Raw genomic sequence first — 26,473 nt, forward strand, 5'->3', positions numbered from 1 at the left:
GGTCATAGATTCCACTGCGATTTTAATTAAAACTCTGAACATTTTCCTTCCTATAAAGATACATGTATGGGGTTATTTTTCAAAATGTTCTTTTGGTGTTCTTGCTGCACAGAAGTGAGTTAAGAATCTGACTTCAGCATCTTGGGTCGCCCAGTGCAGTGGGTTTAAGGATCTAGTGGCAAAGGTTACAGTTGTGGCTCAGATTCAGTCCCTGGCTGGGAAAATTCCATATGCCGTGGGTGCAGCCATTAAAAAAAAATGTTCTTTTGATTGTAAGAGTTCTCAGACCCTTTGAAGTCCATCTGTGGACCTAGGTTACAAACCTCTTAGGGTGTATTCTATTTTTCTTGCATTTATTTTGCTCATTTAAATAAACTACAATGGATTATCAGTTCTTTAGTTTTACATTACATGAATTCCATTGATCTTTAGAATAAAACCAAAAATTTTTCTTTTTTTCGTTTTTGGTGTGCTTATAGCATGCGGAATTTCCTAGGCCGGGCATCCGTAACTGGAGCCACAGGAACCTCAAGCAGTAACAATGCCAGATCCTTAACTGCTGGGCCACCAGGGAACTCCCAGGTGTATCTTTGAATAAATCAGTGCTTCTCTTACTTATATTAGGTTTGTCTGAATCTTATGATGGGGGTAGAAAGTAACAAGTTTCAATGAGAATGAAATCTTTTTTTTTTTTTCAAGTAAGAATGTAGGGAGAGGTAGTAAGAATCTAGAGAGAGTTAGTCTCTTTATATATAGTTTATGTTTTTAAGGTCCCCTTATTGTCTGTCAAGCTATATTCGATCCTCAGAGAAAAGGAAAAGGAAGAAATTGCCCCCTTTTGCCTCCAGCAGTTCCACTCCTGTGCTTATGTTTTGTTTCCCAGAACATAGTCCATGCTTTCCTACCATTTTTAACTGTAAGGAATGCTTGAATATAATTTGTTTTTGATTTTTTAGTGGGGTGCATCACTGCCTCATAACACTAAGTTCTATAACTAAATAGGAAGAAGAGAATGAAGGTATGGTGAGGGTCAGTATTTGCCAGTGTGTCAGAACTGTGTGATTGTGTTCTTTGCCATAACTACAGTTTTATTCAGCCTTTATGCACATTTTTACTAGTATTTCGAAGGGTATTTTTGTATATTTGCCTTTTCACATTGTTTCAAAATATACCTCACATTGCGGGCACCTCTAAATTAGCTTTGCTGTGTTTGTGCTTTCATCCTTACAGCATTTTCTTGTCATCCATTTTTTTTTTCAGTTTCTCTATGTAATGAGAATTTTCAGTGTATCACTTTTTTAAGATCTTTGTTCCATTTTATAATAGCATGGATCGTCTTTTCTTTTCTAGCTGCTGCTTCATATATAAATAACTTTTCCTGAATAATTTATCAGTTCATTTATCTTGAGATCTTACTTTTGCTGAATACAGAATTGACCAATATTATTGCCTATGCCAGCAACTTAATGCACTTACTTTAGTGCTTTGGCACTAAATTTAGATTGTGTTTTCTTACACTTAAATATTATAACTTCTTTAAAGAGCTGGCATAGCACAGAACTTAAAATACCATCCTAATCCCCCTTTTCAAGGCTTGCATGATTCAGCAAGGTTTCCAGTCAAATATTGGCTGAAAAGAATGATTGTCATCAAATATGAGTTTTATTTATGCACTGGTATTATTCTAAAACATGACTTGATATTAATCACTAAATAAGTTAACCTTTTTAAAAATCAACTATTTGTATGCTATTTATAAAACAATAGTATAATAACTATATGGATTTTTGGTTTTACCTAATTATTAAAAAGTATTCCATCTGCACTGTCCTATTTCAAAACATTTAAAGTATTCCCCCTTTTTTCAGAGAACTCTGTTCTTCCTGGTATCTTCAGATAGAACTTTGTGTTTTAGCATAGAAATTTTTTAGTAAGGAGTAATATTATTATTACTTATTCAGCTATTTTTTACATCAGGAAAAAGAGCAGTTGAAGCTGTTTGTTTGGTTCTCCCTATGAACGTTTTTCCTAATGATAATGTCAGTATAACATTATCATGAAAAAAATCTAGGAAAGAAAGAAGATAGGTAGATTACTCAAGTCTTACCAGAAATTACTATTAACTACCTTAGGTACATCTTTTCAGGTCTTCCGCTCTACATGTATGTCTGTGTGTATAAATATTCACAGAGAGACTATTTTTTGTTCAGGTTTTATTTTTTAACATAATATTGTGTCCCACTTTCCTGTGGGTAATTGCCAATTGCTAAATGTAGCACTATTGCCCAGGGCAAAATTATTACATGTTCTGCCCCTTTTCCTGAAAACCATAACCCCCTCCCTCAATTAAAAAAATTAAAATGAATATTGAGGGGAACTTTGAGGTGAAAAGAAGTCTCAAAAGGACAGTATATAGTTCTCCCCTTTGCAGTGGTGATGAATCCTATCTTGTCTCTTCTTTTCTCTTCTTTTTCCTTAATTCCTCTCTCACTACTTCCACCTTTGCTTCCTCCCTGTCCTCTTTTCATTTTTTTTCTTTTTCTTTTTTATTATTTTATTTGTCTTTTTAGGGTTGTACTCGTGATACATGGAGGTTTCCAGGCTAGGGGTTGAATCAGATCTGTAGCCGCCCACCTATGCCATAGCCACAGCAATGCCAGATCCGAGCTGTGTCTGCCACCTACACCACAGCTCACAGCAGTGCCAGAGCCTTAATCCACCGAGTGAGGCTGGGGACCGAACCTCTGTCCTTACAGATACTAGTCAGATTCATTTTCGCTGAGTCACAATGGGAACTCCTCTTTTTCTTTTTTTAAAGTAGCAGAAAGTATTACCCTGTTTTCCCTCTAGCCAGCTGTCTCGCTAACTCATTACACATTCTTTGCCTTATTAACCTGGTTTTCCTAATCTGTGAAATAGTTTAAGTATGATTTGGTGTTACTATACAAACATTTTCCAACGTCTCTGTAAATTTTCTTATATAAATATCAGCTTGAGATTATACCACATATGCTTATGTTGTGATTTTATCCAGAGTAAGAAATGCAGCTCTTTTAGGGGTTGAATGAGCCATGTTAGTACAGTCTTTGGATGGCTGAACCAGGAAGTGGGAAGAGGAGAAAATAAGAAAGAAATCAACTCTTAGAAGACAAAACTTGATAACTGCTTTTTTTCCTTCCAACTGTGGTATTGCTCTTTTTTTTCTCCGCATTTCAAATGAATCATTATCGTCTATCTTTGGTTTCATTTTTGGCGAAATTGCCGTCCTATACATGTTAATGACAGAAATAAATACAATCTTTTTTTGTGCCTTAATATAAATTCTCAGTGAACTTATCATTGACTTTGTTCTAATACCCCTAGTCCTTTCTATACCCAGGGAGTTATTTTAAATGTCAGGAATTGTACTATAGAATTTTCTTTCATTTTAAGAGTTTTGGTTTTGGAGTTCCCTGGTGGCTCAGCAGGTTGAGGATCCAGTGTTGTCACTGCTGTGGTGTAGGTTTGCTTCCTGGCCCCAAAAGTTCTGAATGCCACCAGTACAGCCTCCAAAATAAAAAGAGCTATGGTTTTATTTCAATGTAAGATTTATATAAGGTTTTCTTATAAAGATAAAGAAGTTATGGTTTTGGTTAGGGGCTTAGATTAGATTTATTCTTCCAGCCAATAATCATTTACTGTGTTCCAAGCATTTTGAATTCAGGTAAAATGTGTTCTCTCTCTGCCTTCATGGACATATGGTCTACTGATAAACAAGTAATAGAATGAGTGTAATACTGTTTAGCTTCTCTGTAAAATCAGGAAACAGTTCCTTCATGTATCTCCTAGTCCATTGCAAAATTATTTCTAGTTTGATTTTAAGAACTGTGGTGGGCTTTAGGGATGCCCTAATCATCAGGGCAAAACTTGAATGTTCTCTCATAGGTTTGATCTGTTAAGCTCTAGAAGAATAGTATAAGATACATATACCAATTTTGGAGCCAAGTCAGTTTTTTTTAGTAATAGTTGTTTTAGACAAGTTGTCTTTTTGTTGTTGTCTATAACAAATATTCCTTTCTCTGTTGCCTCCTTTTGCTATCCTAAAAATGAAGGGGGGGGGAGTAGATGTTAAAATTAGAAACAACAGCATGTTGGCTGTCAATTGCAGATGAATGTTTAAAGCTTAATTAATTATAAATGCAGTAGAACTTAGATTGTGAAATATAGTAAAAATAGTGAGAATTGTAATTCGAAATTTTGATTTGTTATGTCCTTTTTTGTTATTAGAAAATTGATGGGCAGAAAAATAATACTATCTTCTGTATTTATATAGCCCTTATTACCTGTATGCTCATTTCATGTCTAATTGTTCTATTTAAGCGTTAATAAATACTTGAAAATTATCCAAACAGATCACTATAAACCTGCAATTTCCCATCGCGATTTAAATAGCAGAAATGTTCTGGTGAAAAATGATGGGACCTGTGTTATTAGTGACTTTGGGCTGTCCATGAGACTGACTGGAAATAGATTGGTGCGCCCAGGGGAGGAAGATAATGCAGCCATAAGTGAGGTGAGTGTATACAGAAGTATCACAATGACATACTTTGAGAACATAATGAATTGCATTTATAAATTCAGGACAATTATCCTGTATACTACCAATTATAGCATATTAGGAGTTACAAAATAAAGAAGGCATAACATGAAGATTATCAGTTCATTGTAGAAATCATTGCCATTCCAACTCATTTTTTTTTTTTTTTTCTGGCCACGGATCCAGCACTCAAAGTTCCTGCGTAAGCGATTGAACTCATGCCATAGCAGTGACCTGAGCTGCTGTAGTGACACTACCAGATCGTCAGCCCACTGTGCCACAGTGGAAATCCTCAACTCATTTTTCACGTGCATTTGGAGGAAGTTTGTAGGAACTGATTTTTTTTTTTTTTTTTTTTTGGTCTTTTTAGCAGCTGTGGCATATGGAGGTTCCCAAGCTAGGGATCTAATTGGAGCTGTAGCTGCTGGTCTACGCCACAGCTACAGCAACACAGGATCCGAGCCACATCTGTGACCTACACCACAGCTCATGGCAACACCGGATTCTTAACCCACTGAGTGAGGCCAGGGATCAAACCCATGTCCTCATGGATGCTAGTGAAATTTGTTTCCACTGAGCCATGATGGGAACTTCAGAACTGATTTCTGATACGTTAAATGACCAGGTTTGAGATATGACAGTCACCTTCTGGATAATCACTGTTACAATGTGGAATATATCCTTCCTAACTTTTTTCTAATTACATACATGTCTATACATACATATATATTTTTTGTTGTGAATTTTTAAAAATATTAAATGGTGTACATATTGTTTTACAGCTTTAAAAGGTTTTTTAAAGAAAAAATTGCTTAGATGAATTTATTAAAATTAAAAACTTCTGTTTTGTGAAAGATACTGTTAAGAGAATAAAGAAATAAGCCACAGACGGAGGCAAATATTTGGAAAACATATACCTGATAAAGAACTTTTATCCAAAAATATAAAAGAACTCTTAAAACTCAACAGTAAGAAGACAAGCCAATTAAAAAATAGATAAAATGTCTAAACAGACAGCTCATTAAAGACGATATAGATGGCAAATAAACGTAAAAGTTACTCAACATCATCATTAGAGAACAAGATACCTTCATATACCTATTTGCATAGTGAAAAATTTGTTGGAATTCCCGTCGTGGCGCAGTGGTTAATGACTCCCACTAGGAACCATGAGGTTGTGGGTTCGATCCCTGCCCTTGCTCAGTGGGTTAACGATCCGGCGTTGCCGTGAGCTGTGGTGTAGGTCACAGACGTGGCTCGGATCCTGTGTTGCTGTGGCTCTGGCATAGGCTGGCAGCTACGGCTCCGATTCGACCCCTAGCCTGGGAACCTCCATATGCTGCAGGAGTGGCCCAAGAAACGGCAAAAAGACAAAAAAATTAAAAAATTTTTTTTTTAAATGAAAAATTTGTTACATGATAACAAATGCTGTTGAAGATGTGAAGCAACAGCAACTCATTCATTTTTGGTGGGAATGCAAAATGAAATAGCAAACTTTGGATGACAGTTTGATAGTTTCTCAAAAAGCTTAACATAGTCTTACCATTAGATTCAACAATTTACTGAATTGTTGGCATCCTATATCCAGACAAAAACCTGCACCTAAATGTTTGTAACAGCTTTGTTCATATGCCAAATACTGGAAGCAACTAAGATGTCCTAAAAAGTATATTTTATAGATTTTTTAAAAAATCAGCTATAGAAAGGTTCAATGACATGCTTAGGTTTGGATAACATATTGACATATTGTTCACTTGAAATTTATGTATAATTTCTGGTCTAATCCATGCCTTTCAGAATATGCTACATTGTTTTCCTGAAAAATATCACTCTAATTTATTAGGTTGGCACAATCAGATACATGGCACCAGAAGTTCTAGAAGGAGCTGTGAACCTGAGGGACTGTGAATCAGCTTTGAAACAAGTAGACATGTATGCACTTGGACTAATCTATTGGGAGATATTTATGAGATGTACAGATCTCTTCCCAGGTAAAGGAACTGCTGTCGAAAATTGAAATATGTTTTGAAGTGAAGCAGTTATCTTTTTTTTTCTACCTATATAAAATAAGTCAACTTTAATCATTTTACTTTCATTTAAACCTTTTGTTCATTGCCATCTAGTGTTCAGAAATATTACTACCAGAAGGACGTGAACCAGGAAAAGTTTTTAGAAAGGACTCCATAGTTGCATCTGTAATTAATTGCTCATAATCGCTTGTCTGTCTTCAGTTTGGTCTCTGATTGTTTTAGCAGTCATTGTTTTCCTTATGCACCTTTTCAGCATTTGAGAAGCTGCACTTAACAGTGTTTTCTGAATTGACGCAATAAGAAATTAGAAGCAGTAAGTTATCTATCGGAATACTTTATCTTCCTTTCTTTTTGTTTCATTCTCCTCTCTTCCTTTTTTTTTTCCCCTAATTCTCCCTTTCTGTCTTTCTCCCTGCCTACCTGCCATTCATGAAGGAATACTCATTTAATGTGAATGATTCTTTGAGGCTTACTTGAAATAGCCAGACAAGTATATGCTTTTCCTCCTTTTGTTAATATTATATCACTGCCATTATTGTCATATAAAACCTTAATAATAACAACCAATATGTTGTTGCATTATATTCTTCTAGGTGGTGTACAAAACGGTTTGACATGTATGGTCTGTATCTTATAGGAATAACACCATTAAAAGCATAGGAAAAGGAAAAACAATCAGCTGAACCAGCTTTGGACTAATTTATGAAATGGAACTACTAAAAACAGATTAGTAGTGGGGTTGAATTTTTTTGCTTTAAAAAGAGTAAGGATTTAATAGTAGTTCATAATTTTAAAACATAATGAAATAAATTAATAATTATTTAGATTGCCTACAAGTCAGTCATTCGTTGTTTAGAATATTTCTCAGTTTGGAATTCCCGTCATGGCTTAGTGGAAACGAATCTGACTAGCATCCTTGAGGATGTAAGTTCGATCTCCAGCCTCGCTCAGTGGGTTAAGGATCCAGTGTTGCTGTGAGCTGTGGTGTAGCTTGCAGATGCAGCTCAGATCTCACATTGCTGTGGCTGTGGTGTAGGCGGGCAACTGCAGCTCTGATCCGACCCCTAGTCTGGGAACCTCCATATGCCGTGGGTGCAGTTCTTAAAAAAGACAAAAAAAAAAAAAAAAAAGAAGAAGAAGAAGAAGTGTATTTCCCAGTTAATTGGAGGTGCAGAGTACTTATAAAGTTTTTTTCTGAAAATAGCAGTGGTCGAAGTACTATCATATATTATCGGAGCTTTTGAACTTTGGGGAACTTTTAATTTCTGTTATTAGAACTTTGACCACAGATTTTTAAAAAATTCTAATCCTGAATTTTTTGGTTTTTAGAAGAATTTCTGACTAAAAGGATTCTTATGTCAGCATTAGTCAGGACATTGTTATCAGCAACTTTTTTTTTTTTTTTTTTTGAAGATTTTCCATATCTGTAGCATCTGGAAGTTCCCAGGCTAAGAGTCGAATTGGAGCTGCAACTGCCTGCCTATGCCACAGCCATAGTAACACTGGATCCTTAACCCACTGAGTGAGGCCAGGGATCAAACCTGCATCCTCACGGACACCATGTCAAGTCCTTAACCTGCTGAGCCACAATGGGAACTCCTCTGAAACATCTTTTGAACAACTGTTGCATTCAAAGTATAAGTATTGCTTTTGGTCTGATAAATAATAAAGAGCAGTATTAGATGTTTGAAATGGAAAAGGCAATTAAATCTTATTTGCAGCAGATTGTTTTAGAAGATATGTGGGATGGATTGAAATAGTACTAGAAAGAGTTTTAAAAAAGGAAAAAGAAATTGAGGATTTTTAATGGATACAGTTTGAATTTGGAAAGATGGAAAAAGTTCTGGAGATGGTCATGATGGATGCACAACATTGTGAAATGCACTTAGTGTCACAGAACTGTACACAAAAATGGTTAAAATGGTGATGTTTATATTTAACCACAATTTAAAATAAAAATAAAAAAAGAGCTGCATTAAGATACCTTATAATCTTGGGTATGGAAATGAGGAAGAAGAGGCATATGTGAGAGAAAGTAGAAGGAACGAATCTGGTTCTGTTTAGCTATTGAAAGAAAGTCTACAGGGAGTTCCCGTCGTGGCGCAGTGGTTAACGAATCCGACTAGGAACCATGAGGTTGCGGGTTCGGTCCCTGCCCTTGCTCAGTGGGTTAACGATCCGGCGTTGCCGTGAGCTGTGGTGTAGGTTGCAGACGTGGCTCAGATCCCGCGTTGCTGTGGCTCTGGCGTAGGCCGGTGGCTACAGCTCCGATTGGACGCCTAGCCTGGGAACCTCCATATGCCGCGGGAGCGGCCCAAGAAATAGCAAAAAGACAAAAAAAAAAAAAAAAAAAAAAGAAAGAAAGAAAGAAAGAAAGTCTACAGAATTGAGAAATATTCAGAGGTCTGAGTAACAGTGAGGGTGACAGCTAGCTTAGGAAAAAAATACTGATTTACATGGTAAAGATGAGAACTTTGGATGGGGTATTGATGGACAGCTGAAAGAAATGGTTTTTTTGAGAATTTAATTGATCTGAGCCGCTTCTGTGACCTATAACACAGCTCACGGCAATGTTGGATCCTAACCCACTGAGCACGGCCAGGGATTGAACCTGCATCCTTATGGATACTAGTCAGATTCGTTTCCCCTGAGCCACGGTGGGAACTCCAACGAATAAAGATTTTTAACTAAGATCAACATGATTATTTGGGAATAGTCTACACAGAAGTGGTCACTGAGAATTTCTGAGTGGATGTACTTCTCTAGGAGAACAAATGAAGTGTGAGAAACATTGGTAAAGACTATTAGGGGTCCCTTCCCCCCCACTATAGATTAATGAAGAAGACAAAAGAACAGAAAAAAAGTGAGAAAGCTGAGAAATAATGGAAGTCAGTGTTAGAAACTATTAAGAACCAAAATTGATAGCATTAGAGTTAATTGAAAGGTCAAAGGAAGTAGAACAGAGGAATGATATTGAAATTTGAATAGGAGGATGTCATTGGTATTCTTAGAGTAGTTTGTAAGGAATGGAGAAGATAGAAATATTACAGAGTGTAGGAGGAAAATAGTGTTAAGAAAACACAGGCCTAGGACACAGAGTACTCTTAAAATTTTTAACAGTGTAACGAGGTATATGAAGTAAAAAGGGTTCCGTAAAATATTAATAAGCCTAAAGAATAACATATAATGATAATAATAAATTTTTATAAAATATTTTAAATCTATAACTCACATGCAGCACATGCTTTATTATTAAATGGAAACAGTTTATAATGAAGGCTCTTTCTGTAAATTTTTTTTTTTTTTTTTTTTTTTGTCTTTTTGCTATTTCTTGGGCCGCTCCTGAGGCATATGGAGGTTCCCAGGCTAGGGGTTGAATCGGAGCTGTAGCCACCGACCTACGCCAGGGCCACAGCAACGCGGGATCCGAGCCGCGTCTGCAACCTACACCACAGCTCACGGCAACGCCGGATCGTTAACCCACTGAGCAAGGGCAGGGACCGAACCCGCAACCTCATGGTTCCTAGTCGGATTCGTTAACCACTGCGCCACGAAGGGAACTACATCTTTCTGTAAAATATTAATGATATAAATTAATTAGGTTCTATATTTCCAAGGAAGAGAAGGAAGAAAGAAAAAAAAAAGGCAAGAGAAAGAAAAAAAAAGAAAGAGAACAAGTGTAATTTTAAAAAGGGACTATATATATATACAATTCCTGACTGTTTAAGACATAATTAACAAGTAACAAATAAAATGAGAAACAGGTAATAATATCTGGTATTCCTTTATATTTCATCTGTTGTGGACAGTTTGAAAGAAAATGGGATTGTAAAACTTCTTTGAGCAATCCAGTGAGCGTAAAGTTTTAAGGAAATCCAACAGGACCAACATCTTCCGTCATGATGATGTCATTAACGTTCATCTCTGTGTCCCCAGTGCCTTATACTGTTAGCTCTAAACAAGTATTCCCTGAACAGTTAGATTTAGAACCATGAAGATCGAGTAGAAATTTGATAATTCTTAATGTCATTCCATTTGCAAAAAAAAGATCGTGCATCAGATTTATTTTAGCAGGTTTTCTAATTATAATTTAGACCTGATTAAAACAATTAAGATTATAATATTTAATTATTCTATTGAACCAGCATTTGAAGGGAAAGTAGTACTAGGAAGGTGTGTATGTGTGTTATGTGTATGTGTTAGATAGAAAAGATAATAGTATCTTAAAGTTCACAGGTAACATGGGTTAAGGCTTTAGCATATGAGTTTCATGAAAGAAAGTGATACACCACTAATTGTCAGGATTAAATACTTTAGTTTTGTCTTTCAAGTTCAATGTCGATGGTTATTGATCTGAAATAAGTATCTGCTTAAATATTCTTTGAGGATGTGAACATATCATTTGTATTTATACATAGTGCAATATTCCAAACAATTTGGTCTGTGCCACATAAATTACAGAATTAATCTTTGTAAACCTTTTTTAATATTGGTAGAGGGCAAGTATATAGTTTTTTTAAATTCAAATTGAAATATAAAAGTTCAATTACATACTTTCTTATCTCGGTCATTTTAACTTTTGTATTATCTCCATGTGAGTGAGGTAAAGAAGCCAGACATTGCCATTTTGCTGACGGGAAAACTGAAACACAGAATAGTTAAATAACTTTTCCAAGGTGGAGATGAAGCCAAGATTAAAACCTAAAATGTCTTTCCTCCATCCTGGTATTCTCTCTGATTTATCCTTTCATTTTAATAGAGTAGGGAAAGGGCAAGGAGACAGGAAGAGTGTTTCCCTTGTGTTCTTTGCCAAGATTTTGATTAAACTATTGGTTTTCTTTCTTTTTTTTTTTGCGTTTTAGGGCTGCACCAGTGGCAAATGGAGGTTCCCAGGCTAGAGGGCTAATCGTAGCTACAGCTGCTGGCCTACACCACAGCCACAGCAACGCCAGATCCCGAGCCTCGTCTTCAACCTATACCACAGCTTACAGCAACGCTGGTTCCTTAACCCACTGAGCAAGGCCAGGGATCGAACCTGCAATCTCATGGTTCCTAGCTGGATTTATTTCCACTGTGCCACGACGGGAATTCCTGATTAAATTATTGGTTTTCTAAATGTTGGTCCCAGAGGTATTCTGTGTGGTTCAATATGTTTATTAAGTTTAATTTGTTCACATTTTATAAAAATCATAAAGCTCTTATTACAGGCAGCTGATGGTGCATATTGGTAATGAATAGGATTTTTAAACAGAGGTAGAGTAGTTAATGATATTTAAAGATCCTTGATCTAAATAATGCTTATTAAGAGAAATTTTGAAAAAAAAATCAGTATATTGATTTTTCTGTCAAATGGTCAGAAAAATTTTTGTGATATTTGACAAATCTGGCTAGACTGTTATAGATTCAATGATGTAATGAGACACAGCTGTACCAACCATCCACTTATATTAAGTTCTATAGAAATGTTTGTTTTGGTCTATGTTAGACTTTCTCTATGGGATATGAATTCAAACATATTTTTTAGTGTTTACATCATGCATGTAATAATGTCCCCTCAATTCAGTAATTCAGGAACCATTTAAAAATTACTGTCCTTCATTGAAACTGTTTTTTAATGTATCGAAGACTATTCTACGTAAGGCTTTTATTAATTATGCATTAAATCCCACAAGTTCTTTTTATGATAATTAGAAATTTTACTCTATCCTTTTACAAAAAATTCACAGGTGAATCTGTACCAGAATACCAGATGGCTTTTCAGACAGAGGTTGGAAATCATCCCACTTTTGAAGATATGCAGGTTCTGGTGTCTAGAGAAAAACAGAGACCCAAGTTCCCAGAAGCTTGGAAAGAAAATAGCCTGGTAAGGAAAACTAAATTATTCAACAAAAGTCTTGTGACTGAATATTTTTAAATGTTGTTTGAAGCAAAACTAGACTTAATAATGATAGTTTTTAAAGTTGTCTAATGCTAGAAATCCAGCTTATTTTGACTTGCATTGATGTTACATATTTTCAAATTCTGTAGGGTTCAGTTTATTTTCTTCAAGTATGAAGTACTGTTTAAAGAGACTAACTGGGAGTTCCTGTCATGGCGCAGTGGTTAACGAATCCGACTAGGAACCATGAGGTTTCGGGTTCGGTCCCTGCCCTTGCTCAGTGGGTTAACGATCCGGTGTTGCCGTGAGCTGTGGTGTAGGTTGCAGACGCGGCTCGGATCCCGCGTTGCTGTGGCTCTGGCGTGGGCCGGTGGCTACAGCTCCGATTCAACCCCTAGCCTGGGAACCTCCATATGCCGCGGGAGCGGCCCAAGAAATAGCAACAACAACAACAACAAAAGACAAAAAGACAAAAGACAAAAGACAAAAAAAAAAAGAGAGAGACTGTTGTAGCTGAAGTTTGCCATATTGAGTAATAGCTGGAATAATTAACATGATAGTATTTTAAACATTATTGAAATTCCGTTTTATTTGCTTGAGAGCAGCACCAAAAATGTTAATTAGTGCAGACGTAACATATTCAGTGGCTAATAGAAATTTAAGCCACACCAAAAAGAAACCAAGCTGTAGCCTATAAGTTCTGCTTATTAAAAATGCAGTTCACAATGCTGAAATATTTTCAGAGGGTCCTACCATTTCAGTAAATTGTTACTACAACACTAAAAACATCTTTCAAACATTTCCATGTAACACACATATCCATACAGTCTCGTATTTTTTCTTTAACATAATTAGGATCATCTCATTATCCATCATCATTTCTGAGGCTTATTTTTTTTTTTACTTAGTTTTTCATGCAGTACCTATAGATGTACCTCTTTGTTGCCATTTGGTCAGTATCCATTATATATCATAATTTTTGAATTATCCCTTATTGATGACAGTACTCTGTATTTCCAATTTTTTTTTTTAGGGCTCTCCCGAGGCATATGGAAGTTCCCAGGCTAGGGGTCAAATTGGAGCTGTAGCTGCTGGCCTACACCACAACCACAGCAACTTGGGATCTGAGCTGCATCTGTGACCTATACTCCAGCTCATGCCAATGACAGATCCTTAACCCAATGGAGGAGGCCAGGGGTCGAACTTGCGTCCTCATGGATGCTAGTCAAATTTGTTAACCGCTGATCCGCAATGGGAACTCCTTTATTTCTGATTTTAAACAACTTATTTCTTTTTAAAAAAAAAAAAAACTACTGCCCATGGCATGCAGAAGTTCCTGGGCCAGGGATTGAACCTGAGCCTCAGCAGTGACAATGCCAGATCTTTAACCGCTAGGCCACTAAGAAACTCTAAACAACTTTCTTTTGGGGGGGGGGCCACATACCTGGTATATGGAAGTTCCCAGGCTAGGGGTCAAATTGGAATTATAGCTGCTGGCCCACACCTCAGCCACAGCAGGATCCAAGCCACATCTGCAACCTGTACTACAGCTCATGGCAACACCAAATCCGTAACCCACTGAGTGAGGCCAGGGATCAAAGCCACATTCTCATGGATACTAGTCGGGTTCATTACTGCTGCACCACAATGGGAACTCCCAAACAACTTTTAAAAGAATTAATTATGCTTGTGTATGGTAAACAAAATCAAATCAAATGAAACGGCTAAAAAAGGAAATGGGAAGGGAAAAGACTACCTACTCCTTTCACCCCTGTTCAAAAGTATTCCTGTTGGATTTCTCTTGTGTAGTGGGTTAATGATCTGGTATTGTCATGGCAGTGGCCTGGGTTAATTCTGTGGCTCAGGCTCAGTCCCTGGTCTGGGAATGTCTGCATGCCACAGGTGCGGCCAAATTACTGTTAACAATGTTCTGAGGTTTTTGTTTCTGTTTCTAAGTTTTCTCTTCTGGAAGTTACCGTTATAACTTTAAATACTATGTTTATTCCTTTTTTCTTTTTAGGGCTGCACTTGTGGTAAATGGAAGTTCCCAGGCTAGGGATGGAATTGGAACCACAGCTGCCGGCCTACGCCACAACTACAGCAATGCTGGAACTGAGTAGTGCCTGCGACCTACACCACATACAGAATGATCGAAAATTTTTAATGAAGTAAAAATAAGAGTTTTGCAGAATTATAATCATGTAAATATCTACTGCACAATATATATTGTGCTTTGTACTCATAGAGAAGGGAGTAAGAATCTTGTGTTAGATACTGTAAGCCCCTGCTGCTTGAAGAATAATGTTTCAAAAGTCACCACCCATAGGTTTCTCTTTGATTATTTTTGTCATCTCCCTCCATCCCTCCCTCTCTTCTCTTCCTGATTCCCTGTCTTCCTCCATTCCTTTTTTCCTTCCTTCCTCACTCCTTTCCTTTCCTTCCTTCCTGTTTACAGGCTCTACTAAGAAAGCAACATTTTTTTTTTAATTCAAGTATAGTTCACTTACAATATTATATTAGTTTCAAGTGTACAGTGTAGTGATTTCAGTATTTTTAAAGATTATACTCCTTTGAACTTTAGAGTTCCTGTTGTGGCTCAGAGGTAATGAACCTGACTAGTTAGTAATCATGAGGATGAGGCTTCGATCCCTGACCTGGCTCAGTGGGTTAAGGATCCAGCGTTGCCATGAGCTGTGATGTAGGTCACAGACGCTGCTCTGATCTGGTGTTGCTATGGCTGTGGTGTAGGCCAGCAGCAGCAGCTCTGATTAGACCCCTGGCCTGGGAACCTCCATATGCCACGAGTGTGGCCCTAAAAGGACGAAAGACAAAAAGGAAAGAAAGAAAATAGTTTGAGGAAAATACAGTTGCCTATATATTGATGTGTACTTTATTACAGGCAGTGAGGTCACTCAAGGAGACAATCGAAGACTGTTGGGACCAGGATGCAGAGGCTCGGCTTACTGCACAGTGTGCTGAGGAGAGGATGGCTGAACTTATGATGATATGGGAAAGAAACAAATCTGTGAGCCCAACAGTCAATCCCATGTCTACTGCTATGCAGAATGAGCGGTAAGACCCTGAAGGTTTGGAATCCCTCTGTCAGTGTTTAAAACAGGGACCAAGCAGAGAGCACCATCTAATAGTGCAGTGATTAACGCATACAGTCTAATGACATGATTTCTTTCGTATTCCTGTTCTGATTTTTGTTTGGTATAAGTGCAAGATGGAATCTGTAGTTTTTAATATCTTAAGATATAGTAAAGATAAAAAAGATAAAGGTCTTAATGCTCCAAGTTCCCTACAATAATAAAGGTAAAGCATTTTCGTAGGTCCAGAAGTGTCTAAGCACTTCTGTAGACTATATTGTCTTGATTATCCTTTGTTGTTGATACTTCTCCATCCCTTGTTTGTTTGTTCATTTATTTGTTTTAAAGGAAATAAAACTATGGACTTGCCTAATGTATCTAATCATTGCTTCACTGGAAACTAAGATTTCCAGGCTTTCTATCCAGTGCTCTTTTTTTTATAGTATAACCACTACTACTTTTAAATGAAAGTAATTCATAAGTTTTTTTTTTTTTTTTTAATCCCATCACGAGCATTATTTTGTGAGACATTTCTTTATTAGAACTATGATTTTTGGTTCTAAATAAAGGGGCTTTTAAGAAAACATTCCTAAAACATGGAACATTCAAACTGTGTAATCTGTGTTTCTGTGTTCCATGTTTAGGGGATAAAGTCTTCCCATAACTAAAACATGTTAAAAGCTTTCAGGAAGGCATCCAAGAAAGGAGTAACCAGAAAAAATTAAGATTAAAAGAAACAAAAAAACAGGAGTTCCCCGGTGGCCTAGAGGTTAAGAATCTGGTGTCGTCACTGCCATGGCACACGTTCAGTCCCTGGCCCAGGAACTTCCACATACCACTGGCAAGGCCAAAAAGAAAAATACATTAATTAAATAAGAGGTACCATTTATTTTGTAAAAAAAGAAAAACAAAAACTTGATTCTTGAATCATTTTCCTTACTATCTTCTATTGTTTTAATTTCTAAGAGCAATTTGTATTATGAACTATAGGCCCAAAATTGGGTTTACACTGATGTTTAGATTAAATTACATTTAGCATGTAAACCTTTATTCCTATCAAATCAGCAAGGCAAGGAAGGTAGAGATTAGCAATTCTAAGTATAAATTTTCTCACCTTACACATACTGAGATAGTCTTCCGTTTCCATCTCCCCTTATCTCTGTTTTTTTCTATATCCTCTCATATCCTGTTTGTACCTCTCTTCAGAGTCAGCTGCTTTTACTTTTAAGTGATTTTGAACTTTTCTCAACTGGTAAAGAAGAAACTTACTCCCCCTTGCTTTGGCCATTTTGCTTCCTGTGTCATTCAGCTCTACCCCTTACATGCTTCTTTTCACGTCCAATCACTTCTAAGTAGTTTCTCCTAAATCATGGTTCATCCCATACTTGTTCAACTCTAGCTTTCATACTATTTAATCATACCCTCCACCTCTCCTTAACTTCCTTTTCTTGTATAATACAGACTTTTTCTTCTTTCTCTTCCTGTCATTCCCCTCCTAACCTCATCAGATGCTGCTTCTCCTACAACGCTCATATCTATTAATGTTCCCAATGTTTATACTTAGGTTTTAGTTAAAACCATCCCTCACTTTTATTTTTTCTTCCAGTTATTGAGATATTTGTCATACAGCACTGTGTAAGTTAAATGTGTACAGCAAAATGATTTGACTTACATACATCATGAAATGATTATCATAGGAAGTTTAGTGAATATTCATTATCTCATATATCTACAAAATTTAGGTAATAGGAAAAAGTAATTTTTTCACTTGTGATGAGAACTCCTAGGATTTACTCTGTTAACTTTCATATATAACATACAGCAGTGTTAATTAAATTTGTCATGTACATTACATCCCTAGTACTCATTTATTTTGTAACTGGAGGTTTGTACCTTTTGACTGCATTCATCCAGTTCTCCTTATCCCCACTCTCTGCTGCTAGTAACCTTATCCCCACTGTCTGCTGCTAGTAACCACAAATCTGATCTCTTTTTCTATGAGTTTGTTTGTTTGGTTTTGAAGTACAGTTGACCTGTAACTCTGTGTTAGTTCCTGTTACACAACATAGTGATTTGGTATTTCTATACATTTCAAAAATTATCACCAGTATGAGTCTAGTTACGGTATATCATCCTACAAAGATATTACATAGTTATTTACTCTGTTCCTTAGAGTGTGTATGTCATCATGACTCATGTATTCTGCAACTGGAATTTTATACCTCTTAACATTTCTCACTTATTTCCTCCCTTCCCTGACCCCCTCTTCTCTGGCAAATACCTGTTTGTTCTCTGTATCTGTAATTCTGTTTGTTTAGTTTTATTTGGTTTGGTTTTCAGATTCCACATACAAGTGAAATCATATGGTATTTGTCTTTCTCTGTCTGACTTATTTCACTTAGCATAATACATTCTAGATCCATCCATGTCACAGATGGAAAGATTTCATTCTTTTTTATGGCTGATATTCTGTTGGGCATATACCACATTTTTGTCTATTTATCTATCAGTGGGTACTTGGGTTTTTTCCATATCTTGGCCTGGCTTTTTTTTTTTAAAGCAAATATGTTATAGTGTGATGTTTAAGAACCACCATTCTCAAGATGTGACAATAACAGGGAAGAACCTTTGATAACTGGAGAGCAGTTCTATATCTTTGATTTATTTATTTATTTATTTTTTTATTTTGAGTGTCACATTCTGCCTTATACCCTAAGGCTCTAAGACTTTCATTGATAATGGTTCGGTCTACCTTAGGAAGATAAGTTCCTTTGCTAGACTATGCGTCTTAATGTAGCACTTTGAAACAACCTAAAAGATTATGTTCTTTTTACTATTTGGAACTTAGTTGGTAACATATTTGTTGAGTAGCAGTTGTATATTTAGAATTATGGAAATGTAAAAGACACACGCCTTGTTTCCTTCTCTCATGGAACTTTTTTTTTTTTTTTTTTTGCCTCTTCAGGGCCGCAACCTACGGCATATGGAGGTTCCCAGGCTAGGGGCCTAATGGGAGCTGTAGCTGCCAGCCACAGCCATAGCCACAACAACGCAGGATCTGAGCCGCATCTGCGATCTGCACCACAGCTCACAGCAACGCCGGGTCCTTAACCCACTGAGCGAGGCCAGGGATCGAACCCGCAACCTCATGGTTCCTAGTTGAATTCGTCAACCATTGAACCACAATGGGAACTCCTCTCATGGAACTTTTATGTCTGTTGTGCAAGTATTCAATTCATAAAGGTATATTTGCTAATGTTACAAAACTATAGGGGAGTTTTTTTAAATAACTTTTATAAGCCTAAAGAATAAGTATATATATAAATCATGTCTAGATCCATATAGGCTTTTTGGTAGGCTTAAATCATACAAAACTAGCCTTTAGCAAGGTATTAAATGACATTTGATTGTTTGATTAGAATTATTAAATAACCTTTAGAATAATGTGGGTTAGGAATAAAATTAAAAGCAAATTATTCTTTAAAATCAGAGGTGTTAAACTCTGAGAGTCAGTTTGTCATAAATGTACATTCTCAACATGGCACTTTTTTCTTTCTTTAAGCAACCTATCCCACAACAGGCGTGTGCCAAAGATTGGCCCTTATCCAGATTATTCTTCTTCCTCATACATTGAAGACTCGATCCATCACACTGACAGCATTGTGAAGAATATCTCCTCTGAGCATTCAATGTCCAGCACACCTTTGACTTTAGGGGAAAAGAACCGAAATTCAATTAACTATGAACGGCAGCAAGCACAAGCTCGAATCCCCAGCCCTGAAACAAGTGTCACCAGCTTGTCTACCAACACTACAACCACAAACACCACTGGCCTCACTCCAAGCACCGGCATGACCACTATATCTGAGATGCCATACTCAGATGAAGCAAATCTGCATGCCACAAATGTCTCACAGCCAATCGGGCCAACCCCCGTCTGCTTACAACTGACAGAAGAAGACTTGGAGACCAACAAGCTGGACCCAAAAGAAGTTGATAAAAACCTCAAAGAAAGTTCTGATGAGAATCTCATGGAACATTCTCTTAAACAGTTTAGTGGGCCAGATCCCCTGAGCAGTACCAGTTCTAGCTTGCTTTACCCACTCATAAAGCTTGCAGTAGAAGTGACAGGACAGCAGGACTTCGCACAGGCTGCAAATGGCCAAGCATGTTTAATTCCTGATGTCCCACCCGCTCAGATCTATCCTCTCCCCAAGCAACAGAACCTTCCTAAGAGACCTACTAGTTTGCCTTTGAACACCAAAAATTCAACAAAGGAGCCCCGGCTGAAATTTGGCAGCAAGCACAAATCAAACTTGAAACAAGTAGAAACTGGAGTTGCCAAGATGAATACAATCAATGCTGCAGAACCTCATGTGGTGACGGTCACCATGAATGGTGTGGCAGGTAGAAACCACAGCATTAACTCTCATGCTGCCACTACCCAGTATGTCAATGGGGTAGTTCCGTCTGGCCAGACAGCCAACACAGTGGCACATAGAACCCAAGAAATGCTGCAGAATCAATTCATTGGTGAGGACACCCGGCTGAATATTAATTCCAGTCCTGATGAGCATGAACCATTACTGAGACGAGAGCAACAGGCTGGCCATGATGAAGGTGTTCTGGATCGTCTGGTGGACAGGAGGGAACGACCACTGGAAGGCGGCCGAACTAATTCCAATAACAACAACAGCAATCCATGTTCAGAGCAAGAAGGTCTTACACAGGGTGTTCCAAGCACAGTAGCAGACCCTGCACCGTCAAAGCCCAGAAGAGCACAGAGGCCTAATTCTCTGGATCTTTCAGCCACAAATGTCCTTGATGGCAGCAGTTTGCAGTGTAAGTGGAGGGATTGTGTAATCTTTTGGGACCATTTAAGTAACTACTTAGTTAGAAACAGATTATGTTTCAACTAGCAATTATTTTATATTACTTTTCAAAATAAAATAAGCCATTTGGGAGTTCTCATTGTGGCCCAGCAGGTTTCAATCCTGACTAGTATGCAGGGATGCAGGTTTGATCCTTGGCCTTGCTCAGTGGGTTATGGATCCGGCCTTGCCATGAGCTATAGTGTAGGTTGCCGGTATGGCTCAGATCTGGTGTTGCTGTGGCTGCGGCATAGGCCAGTAGCTGCAGCTCTGATTTGACTCTTAGCCTAGGAACTTCCATATACTGCAGTGCAGCCCTGAAAGAAGCAAAAAATAAAATAAGCCATTTGGTTGGACTTCAGAAGTAATTAAAATGTTGTATAAAACAAATAATTTTGTTGTTTATAATTTAAAAGATAATGTCACAATAATTGGAATAGTTAGCAATTTGTCTTATGTAACTGCTGGTTTGTAATGCAACTCACATACTTACTATGAATAGTTGAGATAAAGTACTGACCAGTTTAAACAATCCAAGTAAGATGATGCCAGTATCACTTTTGAAACTTTGTTGAGCATATTAGTATTTATTAAAAAGTCCATAGAAAATTCAGAAAAGTCAATATAAAGAAACCATAGGAGTTCCAGTTTGTGGCACAGCAGAAATGAATCTGACTAGTATCCTATGAGGACACAGGTTTGATCCCTGACCTGGCTCAGTGGGTTAAGGATCTGGCGTTGTCCTGAGCTGTGGTGTAGGTCTCAGATGCAGCTCAGATTCTGCGTTGGTGTGGCTATGGTATAGGCCAGCAGCAGTAGCTCCAATTGGACCCCTGGCCTGGGGACTCCATATGCCTTAGGTGCAGCTCTAAAAAAAAATAAATAAAACAAGAAACTATAAAGTTCTTCATGGTTTTTAATGTCATTTTTTTTTTTTAGGAGTTATATGCTGAGTCTCCCATGTGCCTATAGCATTGTGCTGTGGGGCCTCTAGCAACTTGATACTTGGTTTATGGCCCTAGAAGGATTATAATGCAATATAGAAGAGCTCACCAAAATCTTTAACAGTCATCATTATACAAAATGACTTCTCCGAGTTCCCGTCGTGGCTCAGTGGAAACAAACCCGACTACTATCCATGAGGATATGGGTTCAATCCCTGGCCTTACTCGGTGGGTTAAAGGATCTGGAGTTGCTGTGAGCTGTGGTATAGGCTGGCAGCTGCAGCTCCAATTCAGCCCCTAGTCTGGGAACTTCCATATTTTGTGAGTGCGGCCCTAAAAAAAAAAAAGATTGTTTAGACTGATAGCACTTATAAAAAAAAAAAAAGAAAGAAAAAACAAAGACTACGAAATGGGCTGAAGGGATTCGGCTGTCATAAATCAGTAGCCCCTTGCTTGAATGGCTTGTATTATAGAAATGTTGACATACCTTATGGCAAGGTTCCATATTAGTAAAAATGTCTTGTGACACATGGGAAGGGTAAGTTACTAGAAAATTTGTACCCCATTGTTTATGTCATTATTCTGAAAAATATTAATGCCTTGAGCCTTTAAAATATGATCCACTTTGAGCATGGAATAGAACGATTAAATGCATTTTGTAGCATTGCTGCTCATAACCAAAGGATTTTTGAGAATACAGTTGAGAACTTGGAATTTTCTCTTCTGTTTTTAACCTTTTGTGGCTTTTCAATATTTTCTTCCTTGCCCTATAGAATAATTCAACAAGTTATAAAAACATTGGGTTTAAAAGAGTCTCAAAAGTAAGTTGGTGGAGTTCCCATCATGACGCAGCAGAAATGAATCTGACTAGGAACCATGAGGTTGCAGGTTCTATCCCTGGCCTCATTCAGTGGGTTAAGGATCTGGTGTTGCCTTGATCCGTGGTGTAGGTCACAGCTAGGATCCTGAGTTGCTGTGGCTGTGGTGTAGGCTGGCAGCTGTAGCTCTGATTTGACCCCTAGCCTGGAAACCTCCATATGCCACGGGTGCAGCCCTAACATGCAAAAAGAAAAGAAAAAGGTTGGTTAAGTTTGGCCCAGAAAAATACTGCCTGGCATCATGAATTTGAAGAAATGTCCATTGGCTCCTCCTTCAGTCATTAGTTTGATCTCTTTCCCAGTTACAACCCTTTTAACTTTTTAATAGTTTATTTACATATGGTTCATTTTTCTGCACTTTTATTTTCAGTAGGTGAATCAACACAAGATGGCAAATCAGGGTCGGGTGAAAAGATCAAGAAACGTGTGAAAACTCCCTATTCTCTTAAGCGGTGGCGCCCGTCCACCTGGGTCATCTCCACTGAACCAATGGACTGTGAGGTCAACAACAATGGCAAAGACAGGGCAGTTCATTCCAAATCCAGCACTGCGGTTTACCTTGCAGAAGGAGGCACTGCCACAACAATGGTGTCTAAAGATATAGGAATGAACTGTCTGTGAAATGTTTTCAAACCTATGGAGTGAAATTATTTTTTGCATCATTTAAATGTGCAGAAGACATTTAAGAAACAAAACAAAACAAAAACTGCTTTATCCTCCTGTCACTACCCCCTCCTACCCCTGCACCAAGGACTTGCTTTAAATAGATTTCAGCTATGCAGAAAAATTTAGCTTATGCTTCCATATTTTTTAATTTTGTTTTTTTTTAAGTTTTGCACTTTTGTTTAGTCTCGCTAAAGTTGTATTTGTCTGTTTATGACCACAGAATTATATGTGTGTGTATCAAAAGTGGTCTCAAAATATTTTTTTAAGAAAAAAAGCAAAAACAATGTATTGCTGATAATCAGTTTGGACCAGTTTCTAAAGGTCATTAAATCAGAAGCAAATTAAGACAGGTTTGATTGCAGTGGTGTCTGGTATCCATGTTTTATTTCTGGGCACAAGCTAGTTTATATGTTGATATGTTCCTGAACACATTGTCTGTTGGACATTCTTTTCTCTTGTGTTTTGTTTGAATGTGCAATAGTCTATAGGCCACAAATAAAAGCTTTCTTGTAAGCTCTCTGCCATTAACAGAGCACACATTCTTCCATGATATGAGCATTTTCCTCCCTCATTCTCCATACTTTTGGCAGGTTAGTTTTATGACAGTGAGTTTTTGCACAAGAGAAAGCAGCTACCTGATTTCTTGCTTTCACCCTCCTTATGGAGAATGCAGAAACATTGTCGCAAAGGGCTCTAGCGAGGGAACTACCAAAACCTAATTTGAAATGCCATTTCTTTTGTCCTTCCAAATCCTGAATTTTTCCTTCCAGGCATTTTAATAAACATATTTGGTTCTGGTTTTGCAAGTTCATAAGAGCATAGAACAAAGAGCAAGTCAAATACTGTTTTCCATTTTATTTTTTATATATACGTTCATGTTCCATATTCATTTATTTAAGAAGCACATTTTTATCAGAAAGCTTATAGAGCTATACTTTATGGAATTTTTGAGTAGGTAGATGGTTAAGACAATATAGTATTATAGCCTTCATTCTCTTGAATAGGCCATGTTTGACTCAAAATTATTTAAGTTTAAAATAACTTCAGACGTAATTCATAGCTCTGAAGCTATAGTATCTTTTTTATTCTTTTCCCAAACAAAGCCTGGTAACTTTATCTGAAAACAATTCTTTTTCCCATGACCTAAAACATTGTGGAAAAAATCATTCAACTGGCATGCCAAATCCCTGTAGTTGGAAGGATTGCTGCCAAACCTATCATTTTAAGCAGACTGAGACTTACCTTTCTCTTTTCAAAACTGTGTTTTGTCATTAATCCCATTTTCATAATTTTTCTTTTTGCCACTTTTCCACATCATCTTTGATATGTGAGCAGCATTTATTATTTACATTATATTAGAATGTACCTTTTAGTGATAACATGCTATGTATATTCAAATCATGTTTTTTTAAAGCTTCTTTTGCTTCGTTCATTACTGATAATCATCTCTAAAACAACCTCTGCATGTTTTTTAAATAAAGCACTTTATGTCAAATAAGGGACTTTCTTTTATAAGCACAAATTATTTTCTATCAATTTTCAAACAGTGATCTCTTTTTTTTTTTTTTCGGATTCTCAGAATACTTATTAGATGTTATCAAATTATGTTCTCTAGGAGATAAAAAGCTAAGAAGAAAACACAGATCCTTAAATGCCTGATTTAGGTTTTTATCTCCTGAACAATATGTTTTCACTCATGTTCCTCTCTCTGCATCGTTTAGCTAAGAAGAGCCTAAATTCCCAATTTGCTATCCCAAATACTTATGACTTACTTGTATATAAGCCTTTTGTTTGTCATCTACTGTGGTCTTATGAAGTGGTTAAGAATTTATTCAGTTGGTTTGCTAAACAGTTTTTTTTTCTTAGTCCTTTTAGTGCTTGCATCCATGGCATATGGAGGTTCCCAGGCTAGGGTTGAATTGGAGCTGTAGCTGCTGGCCTATGCCACAGCCACAGCAACACCAGATCTGAGCCATGTCTGCGACCTACACCACAGCACATGGCAATGCCAGATCCTTAACCCACTGATTGAGGCCAGAGATCAAACCTGCGTCCTCATGGATGCTAGTCAGGTTTATTTCCACTGAGCCACAACGGGAACTCCAAAACACAGTTTTGAATTCTTTGAATTAAGATTATGTTGCTAGTGCTCAGGATGCTACCTTTTATATTTTATCGGCCATTCTCTTGATTTAGACCCTTAACATATTTTTTAGTCATCTGGCATAAAGTTTTTTCATTTTGTTATTTTAAAAATCTAGGTAATGAATTATTTGTATTTTTCCATTAAATTTTTACTTGGTTCTCTTGCTTTTAAATGCCTTTCAACTGCATTTTAGGATATTTTTGAATATTTATTGAGCATCTTTGAGTCAAAATAAATTATATTCCTTCTCCAGTTGGAAGCTTTGAGGATAAATGACCGTTTGAGGTCTAACTGATCTTTTCATGACAGAAGAGTTGTCTTGCATTCTACTACACACTATTTGGGCCAGTTAATTGTAAGTTTTCCAGCATTTTTTGATGTATAATAATAAAAATGCTTTCAAAAATTAATATACCAAATTTAAAACACTTATAGTTTTATGCAAGCCTATTTAAAAATAACTTATTCTCCAGTTTTTTATTAGTAGACTCTTGAAAAAGGAGAGATAGAGTGTAGATCATTTTAATAAATTTAAACTAGATTGTACAACAGACTGCTTTAGAATCTGTTTTCTAATATACAAGCAAGTAAAATACTTAAAATGCTCATTACTTAAATGCGAACTTTATTCATCTAATAATAAATGTATCTTAAACCTAATATTTAATTGCTATCACAAAATTTTGCATGTTGAAAAGCATTTGGGCCCCTATGAATAAAAGGCCATTCATTTAATGAAAATATATTGAAATTCAACATTAACAGTATTATAACCTTAAAAGCATCATAATAGCTAATCAGAGCCGAATATTTCTTTTAACTATCCTAATTATATACAAGAACTAAGGCACTGAAAGAACTTAATATGAATTGAGTTTAGAAGAAATGATTTAATTATAATTCCTATAAATGTTCCCTCTTTTTAAATGCACAATTGGAAAAAAAAATCTGTGTAAAAACGTAATGGAAGGCAAAGGAGTGGATACTAATAAAACTTGACTGTTTATTATATACTGAATACTGGAATATACATAGTCTTTTTTATCCTCAAAGCAACCATATGAGGACTATAATTAGTATTTGTGTTTTACAGATGCAAAGCTAAGTAATTTGCCTGAGGTCCATATGTAGTAAGTGACAAAACTGGGATTTTAACCTAGGTTTGCTGTCTTTCCATCTCTTTCAACTACACCATACCACCTACACACTGCATGATAGGATGTGTAATGTACTGAAATTTGGTAAGGGATCCAGTCATACTCCAGCACAATTGGGTTTGTATATAAACCAAACCAGATACCTTATGACTTCAGAAGTTAAACATACATAAGGAGACATACAGACATGTCTGTACTAATTGTTGCTCGAGAAATAATTACTAATTCAAGACAAAAT

At 36.8% G+C, this 26,473-nt stretch overlaps 1 protein-coding gene across 1 annotated transcript in view; it reads left to right on the forward strand.

The window, feature by feature from the left end:
* The window catches only part of BMPR2 (bone morphogenetic protein receptor type 2), a 160,920-nt gene extending 138,032 nt beyond the window's left edge, over positions 1-22,888 (forward strand). Inside the window, exons 8-13 of the mRNA NM_001204900.1 lie at positions 4,392-4,552; positions 6,420-6,567; positions 12,333-12,469; positions 15,384-15,556; positions 19,136-20,415; positions 22,637-22,888. Of these exons, the coding sequence (NP_001191829.1) occupies positions 4,392-4,552; positions 6,420-6,567; positions 12,333-12,469; positions 15,384-15,556; positions 19,136-20,415; positions 22,637-22,887 (2,150 nt within the window). The 3' untranslated portion in view covers position 22,888. The remainder of the gene's footprint in view (positions 1-4,391; positions 4,553-6,419; positions 6,568-12,332; positions 12,470-15,383; positions 15,557-19,135; positions 20,416-22,636) is intronic.

This window comes from Sus scrofa, chromosome 15, assembly GCF_000003025.6.
Source record: "Sus scrofa isolate TJ Tabasco breed Duroc chromosome 15, Sscrofa11.1, whole genome shotgun sequence".
Classification (NCBI taxonomy): domain Eukaryota; kingdom Metazoa; phylum Chordata; class Mammalia; order Artiodactyla; family Suidae; genus Sus; species Sus scrofa.